Source organism: Saimiri boliviensis, chromosome 1, assembly GCF_048565385.1.
Source record: "Saimiri boliviensis isolate mSaiBol1 chromosome 1, mSaiBol1.pri, whole genome shotgun sequence".
Classification (NCBI taxonomy): Eukaryota; Metazoa; Chordata; class Mammalia; order Primates; family Cebidae; genus Saimiri; species Saimiri boliviensis.
This window is the reverse complement of record NC_133449.1, coordinates 110,085,618-110,100,804: the sequence shown is the minus strand read 5'-3', so window position 1 is coordinate 110,100,804 and position 15,187 is coordinate 110,085,618. Positions and strand designations below refer to the sequence as shown.

General features: G+C 36.3%; 1 protein-coding gene across 5 annotated transcripts in view; it reads right to left on the bottom strand.

Moving 5' to 3' along the window:
- The window catches only part of CDH8 (cadherin 8), a 391,036-nt gene that overhangs the window by 117,572 nt on the left and 258,277 nt on the right, over nucleotides 1-15,187 (bottom strand). For all 5 annotated transcript variants that reach the window (XM_074402120.1, XM_074402130.1, XM_003936250.3 and 2 more), the window contains one exon: nucleotides 12,514-12,650. In XM_074402120.1, the coding sequence (XP_074258221.1) occupies nucleotides 12,514-12,650 (137 nt within the window). The remainder of the gene's footprint in view (nucleotides 1-12,513; nucleotides 12,651-15,187) is intronic.

Sequence of the window (15,187 nt, the reverse complement as noted above, 5' to 3'; positions counted from 1 at the left end):
CACACACACATATATTCTGTACATCAACTCGAGTGAGTTACAGCTTTTTATTGAGTATTATTGTTTATTTTTAACCAATAAGAGATAAATTATATAGGGTGAGAAAAGTTTTTCTTTTAAGCAGGTAATTTTTAAGAGAACCTAGACTGGAATTCATATCTATTTGACTGCAATGTACAAGCTTTTTTCCTCCACTCTTGTCATCCACATCTCCCTTCTCCAACCTAATGTTATGCATTCATTGTTAAATTATGGCAACAAGTGTAGAACACACTTCAGCATCATTCTGGGCTTATTTGAGTGGGCAGTAGGAGCACTCAAACTCCAACGTCAGCCCCTCATTTAAACTCTAAATTATTTTAAAACTTCAGAATGCAGAGGTTTCTAAATGTCCAAATTCCTCTGGAACAACATTCTCAGATGCAAATGTTAAATTCCTAACTGTCATCTGAACCTCCCCTACCTAACCACTACATGCAGTTACTTCACTGGGGATGAAAGCCTACCAATGATATCTCATTGTGTTCAACATTCCTTTATAAACAACTGGATGAAGGAAGGCTGCGGAAAGTATGGGTCATCTTTTCTGTAATCTGATTTGTTAATATCACATACGTTATATCTTAATAGCAATTGGGTTTTCCCTGGGAGAGGAGAGATGCTAAATGTTCAGAAATTGGGCTGAATCATGAGACAAAGCTAGAATTAAATCCGATGAGACTGATCTCCAGTATATTTCCTTTATTAGAAGAAATAACTGATAATATTAACACATGCAGTTATTGCAAAAATTAAATATGCTAAAGGGCACAGAAAGGGTTAAAACGCTGCCTAGCACACAGTAAGCCGCAACACTTTTAATTTTAATTATATTTGTCCTTGTTGTCAAGGTTTACAATCTCCAGCAGAATTTGCTTTTCTTGTTTCCTCATTAGTTGTAGCCAGATGCCAATTTCTGTTTATTCAAACTCCATCTCTAATGCAGTTTTAGTTTTAGTCTGAATTAAGACTGCAGGGATTATGGCTATGGTTCTCAAGGCATGGTCCCTGGACCAGCAGCATCAGCTGCACATGAAAACTTGTTAGAAATACAAATTCCTGGCCAGCAAGCTATGCTTTAACAAGCCCTCTAGGTGATTCAGACACACCAAAAAATTTAAGAAACACCTTCCTTTCCTATTCTGTATGTCATGGACTCACTACTCCATTCATAACCTATTCTGCTTCTGAATTTGAATGCTAATATTCTGGGCCCTATATTTTCCTATTTCAATGCATTTGATGGGCCCTTTTAATGTGGAGAATAAGATGATTTCCTTGATCTGGTACCCAAGGCAACCATAACATCATTTAACTGAATAGGCTTTACTTAAATCTTTCTAGCCATATCTACTTCACGTTCCTGATTTCCTTCATCTTCAGAAGATAGTCTACACTATCTTCTTGGTTCTCTTGAATGAGCCATTTCCTAATTTTTAAATATGTCTCTTACTGCTACTTCACAATCCTGACAAAAACTCCTGCGAAGAATCTTCACAGAGAATACTGTCTCTCCCATGCAGTGGAAAAATCTCACCCTACGTCGCGCTACATACATGCTTTTTTAGTTTGTGAATGATTTGCTAGAGTTTTAAATGCATGTCTCTAGTTTGTTGTCCCTGCTTTGCAAAAGCTTAAAGGAGTCGCGCCTTATTTTCTAAGTGCTCACCTCTTAATGCCTCGTTGGGGCACATGGGAATTTACAGAAGCGAGCTGAATCCTATCTGTACTGAGTATTTGTGTATTGTTCACAAAATTTTAAGGAAATAATACAGATCTGAGAAGATGGAAGTACTATGTTTTCGGCAAGAATTGCTCTGTGAGTTTTGGCTTTGTGGACCTGTGGCAGTGGCTCCACATCTCACAGTATGGTTCCTCATCATTCCTCCAAGGGTTTCAGTGCGGCTGAAATAGACAATATGTCTCAAGAGATCAACACAGTGCCTAGCCCAAAGATGCTGCTCGAAGGATATTAGTTTCTTTTTTCTTGGCCAATTTGAATTCCGGTGTGGATAGTTTTGGCAGCCATAAAAGGAGCAGGCATAACTTATTCTTGTGATAAATAGCATAACCTTTGAACTTGGGTGACATGTGAGGTGAGTCCTTGTCCTGTAGAGGCCCTAGGGACCAGAAAATATTAGCACCACAAGCAAGTGAGTAGAGTAACTGACACTCCAAATGAAATAGAAGACAAATTATTATCATTTACATGCTACCATCTGGCTAAGGGGCTCCCTGACCCAGTACTGAAATGCCAGGTGGGTGGGGGTGGATAAAGATGGAATTGGTGCCTAGTTTTAGCCCCAGAGCTTAGGGATTCCTGTAATCAGAAAATGTGCTGCATTTTCATTCTTTTGGCTTTGCTGCTTGTAACCTGCTTGCACTTGTTCAATACAGATCAGACTAAATGATAAACGGGCTTGTTGGGTAATGAAGTGTGGGCTGGCATTATTCAGGGCTTGCTTCCAGGCTCTCAGAATGGAAGAAAAAAAGCAAAGTTCCAAGATCAGAAGCCTGACTCCTTAGGGAAAGAGACAGGGGACCTGAGGCTCCTCTCTGCCAGCACCTTTCTCGTGGTCTCTAACTCCCAGGATTGGTTAATATTCTGTGGGGATCCTTCCCTGTGAACAGTCAGTGCCCCACAATTTTTGTACAAGGAGAGCACAGTTCCTTCTGTCCTCTCTGTCTCAGCTTCAGTTTCAGTCACTCAGGAAAAAAAAAAAAAAAAAAAGACTTTAAAAAATCCAGAAAGCCATAATGCATGTGTGCCTGTCTGCATGGAATTTTTAACAAAGAGCATGTGGGGTATGTTAAAACAAAGATCCTCCCTGCCAATCAATTAATAGTGTCTGTTTAGAGTTAGAACTCATCAGTGTACTCCCTCATGATATTAATTCATTATTTCCTTGTTCATTCATTTATTCATTTAATGAATATTTTGGGGGAACCCCAAAGCACTATGGTAGTCCCCAAGGATAAAGCGATAATAAAATGTTACATAAGAGCAGGAACCTTAACTATTTCTCTCCTTAGAAATGTCTTCAAAATCTCAACCAAATAAATATGCATTATAAGCTCCGACCAGTCATTTGAAAGAAAATAAACATGTGCAACAAAGTGAGAACTTACAACAAAGGAACCGGATCCAACCACAGTATGAGGAAATAGTAACTAATAAGTGCTAATGCTTGCAGTAGTGTGTATGTAGCAGTTGTTCTAAGCATTATAAATGCATTAATACATGCAATTAGTTAATATAAATTATTATTTAACATGAAATTCTAAGGAATCTATTGTTAACCAATTGATGGCTGTTAGAAATATTGAACAATGTGGTGGCTCACACCTGTAATCCTTGCATTTTGGGAGGCTGAGACCAGTGAATTTCTTGAGCCCAAAAGTTTGAGACCAGCCTCGACAGCATAGGGAGACCCCACCTCTGTTTTTAAATAAATAAATAAATAAATAATAAAATAAAAATGAAGAAAAAATAAATAATAAAAAGAGGCATTTTGTGTTCAATCCTTTTGGACCAAATAAATAAGGGGTGGGAGTAAAGGATTTTGAATATGCATGCATGATCCTGAGAAGAAGATTCTGGAAAGAAAGCAGGAGAGCAATTATGTGGAAACTACAAATCAATATTCCTCAGTCTTACATACCGAGATTCAGCATCCCAGTCTGAAGCATATTATTAAAAAGAAAAAAAAATGGCCACGTTATTTCTAAACTCCTTTCATCAAGAGATGACACTTCTTTAGCCCTTGTATCTGCTCTTGATCATGTGACTTGCTTGGATCGATGAACTATAATCAAACTGGATGCAAATAGAGGCTTGCAAAGTGCTTGCTCACCGGGGCTTCTTGTTGCTTTGCTGCTTCTTGTGACATTGAGAACATAATTAAAAAGCTAAGTTAGCCCACTAGAGGATTAGAGACAAGCTATATCTCCTAGTGCACTCTGGACTAAACAGCCCGCCATATATATATGTAAGGCCAGGATTCACCTCCAGCCCCAAATAAGCCATTAGCTGACCCAAAAGTACCAAAACCAATTGAAATCAAAAGAAGTGCCCAGCTGCTCCACAGAACCAGAAGAAAAACACTATTTTAAGCCACCAAATTTTGTCACGGTGTATTATGCAGCAAAGGTGAATTGATACATAGTACTATCTCCATATGACTATTTCAGCCCTCTTTCTCTCTAAGCCCAAGTGGTTTCAATAAAGGAAAACAATGAATGACAAGTAGAATCCTTTAGATGCAGGACTGAGATGATAGCGAATGTAAGAGGTGGCAGGCACCAGGTTTTATCTGGAAGAGGACAGAGAGGAGGATAGAAAAGGAAAGGCAGGGGGAAGAAAGAGAAAAGACAAAGAATATTTTCGAGTCCTTACCATAACTTAAGCTTTGTTTATGTACTTTACTTGTGTCATCTGATTAAACTCCCAAAACAAACTTCAAATATAGCCACTGAGGCTTAAAGCGATTGCGTGATTTATTTAAGTCACACATTTAACCTATATTAGACCCAACGTTTGGTGGGCAACTTGGCTTCATAGTTTATGTCCTTAACTAATAACCTCTGCTGCTATAAAAGAATTGTTAGAGCAATGCCTATGACCTTGGTTGGGAATGAGGAAGAAACTTTTAAAGTTGCCAACCTGGCCAAGATACTTGGGACTGGCAGAAGAAAAAAAGATACTCCTACTGGATATACATAATTGAAGAAAATTATGTCCCCAAATAATCTCAAAGTGATAAGTTCCTGAACAAATAATTTGGGAGATTCTCTGGATGAAGTTGGGTAGTTTTGCTTGATGATAAACGTGGTTACTCTTTGGCAAATTTTTATTTTTATTTTTTGAGATGGAGTCTCACTCTGTCACCCAGGCTGGAGTGCAGTGGTGCTATCTTGGCTCACTGCAACCCCCACCTCCCTGGTTCAAGCAATTCTCCTGCTTCAGACTCCCAAGTAGCTGGAATTACAGGAGCATGCCACCAGGCCCGGATATATATATGTACACATACAGTATTTTTTGTAGAGAAGGGGGTTTCATCATGTTGGCCAGACTGGTCTCGAACTCCTGACCTCAGGCAATCCGCCCATCTCAGCCTCCCAAAGTGCTGGAATTACAGGTGTGAACCCCCATGCCTGCTGGCAAATTCTTTTTAATTATACAACAATGATAGAATTGAGTTTATATTATGATTAATACTATAATAATTGATATTAACATTGACATTATTATCAAGATTTCCTTAAGTTAGGCAAGATGATAGCACTTTAATATATTTACTCTAAATCACACAACTCTAAAGGTGCACCAACATATTACCCATTGTACTAGGCTTAATACATCAATAACAAAATAATCTGTACAACAAACCCCCAAGACACCAGTTCATCTGTGTTACAAACCTGCACGTGTACCCACGAACTTAAAATAAAAGTTAAAAAATATATACATTTTCCATTTTATGGATAGCCACCACAGAGAGAAGTTAAATAACTTAACAACAGAGTGAGTATGTATAACTGAAAAAATAATGATTCCCACCTAGCAAATAGATTTGGTTACTTAACCACTATCTTATTCCCTTCAACTGCTGGATTGATATCTGCATTTTCTCTCCCAAGTCCTAATGATTTCTCCATCCCTAAGGAAAACAAAAGCCTGAGAGGTAAATCCACCCAATCTTATCCAAAAGCCTGAGAGGTAAATCCACCCAATCTTATCCTAGCTTTAAAATCTGTTCAGATATCTAGGGTCTTTCCTATTTCCTTTTATCTGGTACCCCAAACCTGGAGATGACCATTTGCTACGAGTGGCCAGCTAGCAGCAACTTGCACCTGAAAAGTTAGCATTCATGTTTTCGGCTTACCTTCTTTCTATATTTTGTCTATAGTTGTCTACAGTAAGAGTTATTGTTGTGACTTTGGAGAGGGTGGTTTATAAGGAATGACCAGGGCAGGACATAGGTATCAGAGCCCTCTTATCTACTCGTAGTTTTAGCTTAGGACTGAGAGGGTATTAATCGCACTGGCATCCTAAAGGAGTGCCTTACTAAATCTAATCCTCCATTCTCAATCTCAAACAGGTTCTTTCTAAGTAGACTGGAAGAAACAAGGGCAGAAAAGTTGAAAGGAAGAGGCTGTGGGAGAAAATTAGTAAATTGGTTGCAGAACAACGTGAAAATCGGGGAGAAATTCCTAAGTCAAGTTTACTGCTGCCTATGTCTCAGTGGTAGCCAGAGATTCACAAGGATTAGACTAAAACTGACATGGGCTATGCACAGAATTACATCCTTTTTGTGCCTGCATCACTTACCTCCTTGGACTTGGAAAGACATGGACCCCAATTCTTCCCTGTGGGGAATCATGCTTTGGATGCTGATTCCCTCCCCAGGAAACTGAGGCTTCCCTTTCACTTTTGCATATTTTAGTTTTCACTTTACTGTGCTCTATCTCTTTGCTAAGAATACTGACCTCCAGCTTAGCGCATCTGCATAACTATCTAAAGTGGGGGATCTAGTAAGGAACCTGCCACATGAATATTTTCCAAGACAGGCTTATCAGTCTTACTGCTGCAACCTGTGTGATATTTGGGAGCCCCCTAACCACGCCTGTACCTAAATTTCACTTCCCACTGTAGGCTCTTATCACTTCTTCTCTTCCATGACTGTTATCTAACTCAATAATAGCTTCTCTCCAACTACCTCCACTTCACCCTGCACAAGGGAATGGCTATCAATCTTTATGAAGCTCTCACTCTATGCCATAGGCAATAGAGAGAGATGGACAAATATTAAGCACAAACTTGGTATAAAATCTAAAGTCTTTAGTAAGCACGTGCCTGCTTCATTATGAAGGCCGTTTTTTAGCCATTGACCAATCTACCCTGCCTCAACCAAGGGCAAGAAGAAGGTCAGTGAACAAACATATTGTCTATGCAATGCAGAAAATTGCACCTAGAAGTAACACACAGGCCATGATTACCAACTAGTTTGTTGTGGGAAGGGGAAGGCTAACAAATAAAAAATTAAATAAACAATTTTAAATGAAGCCGTTATTCAAAGACCAGGATAAGGGCTGTGTTAGCCATAAGACCATACACTGTGTATCTGACATTTTCTAAAGATTGTAGGCAAATTATTTGCTAAAAGACATAGCACTGTCATTTTTATTTCGATTCTCACTACATTCACAAGTTGAAAGAATAATTAGTTCCATTCACAGATGAGGAAACTGAGAGTAAAAGAGAAATAACATACCCAAGGTTATATGGTGAAGATGTGGCAAAGACTCCAACTCTATCCAGCTCCAGACCCAAGGTTCCTCTAGACAATGAACTGCCTATAAAGATATATTTTTTTCTAAGCAGCCTGGGTTGGACAAAGCAATTATTCTGGCAACTGGGCCCCGTGCCAGGAAGAAACAATCCTTAAGTGCTATAAAACTAGTGTTTTCCCTGGGAGATTTAACCATCATTAGCCGAAAGCTTCATTTGCAATAATGTGTGCAGCCCGCTGTAGTGGGCCAGAGCAATGCATTATCACTAACTCAAAGAGATTAATTTAATGGGCAATTATATGCTTCCTGCTTTGAAATACTTTCAGGTAACCAATAGTCATGTATTTTCTGCAAATGCAATACCAATTGCCCACTCCCAGGTACAGAGTGTCAGAGAGTTTTGCAACTTTCTGTTCCACACCCTCACCATCTCTGGAAGGACACTTTAAAATCAGCATTCAGTGCATTTACAATGCCTCTGCAGAGACTTTATTCTAAGCAAATTGATTCCCACATTCTCAGTATTCTTTACTGTCTAATGGCTATAATCAGCATGGGAAAATTTTTTTTAAAAAAAGACCAAACAAACCAATAATGTCTCATCTTTCATTGCCTCCCTTTGCAGTATTGTCAAATTTTAATGTACGTATATATATTTGTGTTTGTGTGTGTGTGTGTGTGTGTGTGTGTGTGTGTGTATCTGGGAACAAAGAAGAAGTTGTTAAAGGTAAATTTCTGAAATTTTCCCTTGAGATTCTAATTCAATGGGTCTCAAGTGAAGTCTAGACTATTTGTTTTAAACAATTTTCTAGACAATTCCAATCAATGTTCTTCATTGAAAAATAGTCTCCTAAAATGTACTATGCTGTGTTCTCTATTCCGTGTTCCTTAGTTTCCTAATCTATAAAATGGGACTAGGATTCTAGTTTTGAAAGTTCCAAAGCTCTGCTATGCTCATTAGGCAATACTCTCACTCTGTCTCTGTAATAAAATGCATACTTGTTCTTTCCTTCACTACACCCTTGTCCTTGCCCTAGTCTTCTGCTTTGCACAGAAAAACTATTTCATTCACTTGATTCAAGAAATGAGGTACCAATATTCGAAGCTCAGATTGAGCAAGAAGATAAAGAGGAAAGAAGATAGAAATGAGGTTTCTGTGGAGGGTGTTTAAGGACATGCATTCTGCAGTTAAACAAAGGTCCAATTCTGTGCCCACACCCCCATCCCTTGCTCTCTATGAAACTTTGCCAAGAAACTTAACCTGTATCTGAGTTTCTTCGCCTGGAAAATGCTTATTATAACAGTAGTCACTTTTTGAGCAAACACGATGAGAATTAAATTCATTGAAGGGCTTTTCAGTTTATTTTCTCATTTTTTTTCATTATTCAGCTAAATTTACCTTGACTCTTCATCGTCATGGTAAACAGCAGCCATGTACTGTAGTTTCAGGGAATGGGGTTGCTACTAGCAGAGAAACTTAGCAGAGATATGCTGTACAAGCCTAATCTCTTGTTAGCACATGGGCATCTACTTGCTGGCTCATGTGATAAGATGTGCCAGTTGATCATGATGATAGGCTAGATCTAGTACCACTGAAATACTTCGGTAATAAGTACAGTGAAACATCTCAGACTCGGTTAAGTGAATCTGACACAAGAGGATAAAGAATGACATCTACATTCTCAATAAGAGATAACAGATGGACTTCTCTAAAATCCACTTTTTAGCCTAATTTCATTTGTTAAATCTTTTGTCTGATGAGACAGCATTCTGAGAATAATTTTAAATTGTTCTCCCCGGAATGACTATTTCTTTATCATTATTAGAAACTCCTCCTATGGGGTTCTGTTATTCTGAATGGTTTTAAATATTCATCTCAGATGAATACTATAAATCTCCCTTTAATTTTTTTTCCCCAAGACATGGTCTGTGGCTTTGGAAGATAAACATCATGTGATGGGCTAAATAATCAAGTCGAAGCAAGTTTCTAAGCTATGTTCACAGTAATTTCAATTTTTTTAATTTCTCTGTGATCTTATGATTTCCACTTCCTTTTATGATTAAGAACAAAGAAGGTTTAATAGTACACTTAAAGTTTTCAAATTTATGCCAACCCAGCTCATATTTTACAGTTAAAATTTAAAGCTCTCATTTGTATTCTCATCCTTGTTTGTTCTAATAAAGAAATATGCAAATATTGAAAATCAGACAGATCTTTAAGATTACAGTTTAACATTTCTTAAGATGTTTAATCTGAATTAAGCTTGTTTCCTGGCCAAAATGCACCTCTGTACTTTGTTTTGTTTTCAAGCTCTGCAAAAAAAAAAAAAAAAAAATGTGTGTGACAACTCCCATCAACCCATCAACTCCGATTAATTGATTTGAACAGAATCAATGCATATTTGGGCATATTTTAAGTTCTCCATAGTTTATGAATCTGGGACATGATTGAATGATTTCTCCAAAAACATGAAGAAAATGTTATCTGACCTACCTTTGATATTTTCAGTAACTTGGTTATATTGGATTAATAATTAATACCATTTAAAAATCTTAACTAGTTATTTACTAATGTACCTAAAGTGTTGATTTTTTATATGTATTTTGAAGTTTTAATATAATCATATCCTCATCTAAGGAGGTCAGTAGTTGTATTTATTTTCACACCATCAGTGTGGAATTGTTTAAATTCCCAACACTCATTATCTTCTTCCTTACCTCTGTGCCTGTCTTTATGGATAGATCAACAGGTTTCAATCTACCCTTTCATATGCAGGTACTCCCAGGTGCCACTGGAAAAAAAACTCCAAGAGGGAGCAGGATTTATGCCTACTTTAGTCCCTGCTATATCCTCAGTCACTAGATGAGTGCTTAGCAATAATAAAGAGTTAATAAACAATTATTGAATGAATGAGCAAATGAATATGTTCCCCGACAGAGCTTGGTAGCTTTGCCACCCTGCAGCTATCAGCTCAATGCCTGGAGCAACTGTTTTTGTATCTGTTTTTCTTATTTGTCTGGGATTTCTTGAAAATGAGTCTTCTGTTTCTGGATTGTCCTGAAATATTTCCTAAATAAACGCTCTGTGCACTCATTGTGTTGAGTACATTTTGCTGATAACTGGTTAACCTTAATGGATATTTAAGTAGAGGAATCTATCACATTTTTAAAAAGGTGGCATGGCCTCTGAGTGTGGATCATGTTTGTAATCCCAGCAGGAGGATCAGTTGAGGTGAGGAGCTGGAGACTAGCCTGGGCAACATAGTGAGACCCTGTTTCTACAAAAAATACAATGATTAGCCAGGCATGGTGGCTTCTGCCTGTAGGCCCAGATACTGGGGAGGTTAAAGCAGGAAGATCACTTGAGCCCAGGAGATAGAGCGTGGAGTGAGCTATGATAATACCACTGCACTCCAGCCGGAGCAATAGAGAGAGATCCTGCTTCAAAGGTAACATGAATTAAGTTTACCTCTACTGCATTGTGTTCAATATACGAGAAAATTATTTTAAAAGTAATTATTGACTATATACATTAAAGAAGACTGGTTTTTTGAGCTTTTTATAAAGCCTTAAATCATCTAAATAGATACAGTTTTTCTGAGAGGCTTAAAGTGATAATCAGGCTTCAACATGATAAATTATTTAAAAATATATATATTTCTACATCTTTCTAAATGAGATTAACACTTCTAATAAACGATAATCACCAAATGGCATGCTTTGTTTGCTTCTTCTCTTTAGGTTACAAGGGAAAACTACTGTCAGGGTAAGACACTAGAGAAGAAATTAGTACTCCTAAGGCAGGAAAAACACAAAGTTTCCAAAACTGTCTCTATCCAAAGCCAAAGTTCGATAGTGTTGAAACTACCCAATGGACTGCACGTTCTCTGCCTGCACTCAAGGCTGCTATAAGAAATAAACATTCTTCACTCTTGAATCTTCATGCTTTCACACAAGTGTTCTTTTTATAAGACTTGGTGGAGGACGTTTTCCTCACATCATCAAGCCAGAAAAAAATGTTTCTCTCCTGAATATCTGTATTACTCTTTTTTTTAAATACAAATTAATCTTTTTTCACCGAGATATTTCCTCTGTTTTCACATGAGCGCTAGACAGTAGAGTGACTTTTAGGGCACATTTCCTACAATTATCATTTACATTCCTCCATAGAGTATGTGTGACCGTGAATCTTTCTTAACATTGGTTTTTATTTTCTTATTCAAATTCCCTTTACCTTAGCTTCCTTGGAATTTATTGTCTCCTTTGAATTTGTTTACAACTTCGAAGGACTCATTCAGTCCTTTACAGAAAGAAGATATTCATTCAGGTAATAAACAATATGTATTTTGCTAGAAAAAAAAGTGAACATTACACATCCCTTTTTCATATTTTTATATAATAAAAGTTAGTGAGGTAGATGTAAGTTCTCAAAGACAATGTGGCACCAAATTTCACCATACAACTATTGTTTAGAGACTCCATAATAGTTTTATTAAGTGCAAAGAAGCTATGTCATTAAAAGTTAACAGAAAGATTAGCATGTTATTTTAACAACCCAAGACTCTCCTCCCCTAAAATAAAATAGCTTAAATGTTTTCACAAAATTTATGAAAAAAATTTTTTGAATTTATACTGAAATAATTTTAAACATTCCGTGATTACTGTGTACAATACATTAAACTCTAAAAAACAAAACAAACTTATCTATAATCTCTCCTAAATTAAGGAGTATTAATAAAGTTATCTTCCATAGTTTCCATATGTATGTGTGCATGTTTATATTTAAATATGTAATTATTTCTATAGTGTATGTACTATACTATCTATATACATGTGTGTCCAGTTATTTAAATTACAGTGTACAAAACTTGAATTATTTTTTAACCTGCTGTTTTATGCCAAATCTTTTCCTCTTACTTTAAAGTGCAAAACATTGTTTTTAATGACTGAATAATGGGTATAAGAATGTTTCCTTCTCACATATCCTGAAACATTTCAGTAATTTACTTCAGTGTAAGTTATTTTGTGTTGAGATGATACATTCAAAGGCTCCTTGGGAACGATAAAATAAGTTTCAATGCCAAGGTATCCATCAGAAACAGGGGCTGCTTACCACATAATGAATATGCATAAGTTGAACTCAGTCACACAAGGAAGAAATGAACAAACCCAGGCACTTACTAATTTCAGTAGCAATGATTGTTATGTTGTGCCATACACTTAATTCTCTGTCAAGTGGTGTTGCCAGCGTTATCTTTCCATCGTCTGCATTAATGTTGAACTGCCTCTCCAGGTCAGTGTGCCGGTCGATGGAAAACCTACAAAAGACACACATCTGTAATCTACTTTAATGTTTATATGATCCATACATTCCACAGCAGACCTTTAGTAATCCTTGGAGAGCCATAGTTGTGAAGTCAAATGAATTGGGAGACTCAGTAGCATCATAATTTATAAAACAAAATGACTAAATCAGGCACAAGAAACTTAATAATTATTGTCCAAGGAGCAATTAGCTGCATATGCAACATGAAGGTCATAAACTGCCATCAGTTTCAATAGGTAGCATCTTCAAAAATGGATGCTGATGAAGAGTTAATTGGACAATCCATCACATTTATTGGACAGCTTATGATAATTAGCACTTGCCACAAAATATCATATGAAACAATGAATTCAAGCCCAAAGCAGGATGGCACTAGGCAGCATGTTATGTATGTCCATTCAAATAAAATATGCATTTTGCTAAACTTTGATTTGACTGTACTGCGTTTATGGGATTTCATTTTGTTGGTGATGGTGGCCATTTGTTTTGTTTCCTTTTCATTTTAAGTAAAGTGTGTATTTAGGTTTTCTATTAGTCTCAGTCCATAGAAAACAGAGAGTTGTTGATTCTGTGGTTGTTTGTAATAGTTGTTTATTCTACAGTTAATATTTTCTAAAAGTTAGAATCGATATTTTAACATATTTACAACACTACAGTTTACTAAACTAAGAATTTCAAGGGAACACATTAGTAGTTCTTTTATCAAGAAAACTCTTTCAGACAAGAAAATTACGTGGATGTATGGTGTCTAGATCAAACTGCTTCTCAGGGCCACTAAGTATCCAGGTAGTATCAAGAAAAAAAAAAACAGAAATTATTTTCTCATCACATTTATTAATACTTTTTTTTAACACCAAGATTAGTTTCGTGGATATGGAATGCTGGACCCAATAATCTTTAAGTTTTAGAGACTACAAGGTGGACTTAGAAAGATTAGCCCATAAGTAAGCAGTGATGCACGAAAACGGGCTATGATGGAGGCCCAAAGAAGGATGTATGCCATTGCATTTCAGGAAGAAAGACTGAAGAAGGCCTTCAAGATCGAGGTGATGGCTTAGGAAGTGCGCATGAAAACTCTCTACTCACTGTTACTCATTAAGCTCAAATCTAGAACATGGTCCAAGTTAGTTAATACTGAGCATAGTTTTATCTATGTTCTTTATAGATAGTTTATTATATGACCAAAGAAGAAGACTATGCCATTATAAGAAAATTTAAAAATTAATAAATTCTCCATAGTCCTCCAACTATAATTTTTTATTGTTAATATTTCAGTAGAGTTCACTGAAAACATCATATATGCATGCATATGAATATGCATCTACCAATCTGTATCTATACCTACCATAGAAGATAGCTAGATAAATAACTATACAGTTAGTTACTAGTTAGCTAGCTAGATATATATATATATAGATAGATGTATAGATTTTTTCTTCTCTTTTTAGCTATTTCCTTTTCATTAGAGAAGGTATGCATATCATTTACACTATGCTCAAAGTTCATTATAAAAAGACCTCCTTGTTAAATCCTGCCCACCAAAGACAAGCATCGTTAAAGGATTTGGAGTAATATATAAAAGGACTTAATTTTATTAGCAATTGTTTACTGAGAAATCATTTTAAAACATGATTGTAAAATGAAATAATAACTAGCCATTTAGTAATGACTTAACTACAAATTTAAACTAAGACACTGACTTGTACCGATACACCAGGCATTTACAAATCATTCTCATCCTCACTCCCCAGGATAATTGAAGAAATTCAGAGAAAATTTAAAAACTGAGAGATAGATGAATTAACAATGCTCTCAACAAAATCCTGAACATGAGGATATGTTTATTGTGAAGTGTTTAAATGTGTTGCATTATGAAAAGAAGACCAAAAGCTATTTTCCTGGGGAATAAGGATGGTTGATTCGACCAATGATATTCCAAGTTTAACTGTAAAATAACCAAACAGACATGTGTTTTGCTTCAGATATCATGTACATTCTGACTCTTAAAAGAGCTAAAAAAGTGTCCAGAGGATTAATTATCACTCTCTGCATCATATTCATAAATAAACTTTGTAGGCATTTCTGGTTCTAGTAATTTTATTAACTCACTGCTGATATTTCACACATCCATGCGTCAACCAATTTCCCAGAGGCCACAGTAAACAAGAATCAGTCTAATCACTGATACTCATGAATCCCAAATCAGAAATAAATTCCATGGCTATTTGGTTGCTGTCCAGTAATTGCCTAGAATTCCTAGCCCCAAAGAAGCATTGGGAGCAACAACGGAGTATTTGGAATTTGGCATTAAAAGAAAATGTTTTTGTTTGTTTAATACCTTATTCAAATATGTATGATGCAGAACTCAAATTTGGATTAAATTATATCTCTATTACTTATGTATTGCTGTTTCTAGGATAATTAGTAAATTCACTGAGCCTGAATTTATTTACTGGTGAAATAGGAATTATTTATATCCCACGAACAGTTGTGAAGACTGAAAACAAAGCTAAAATCAATGTCTGGCAC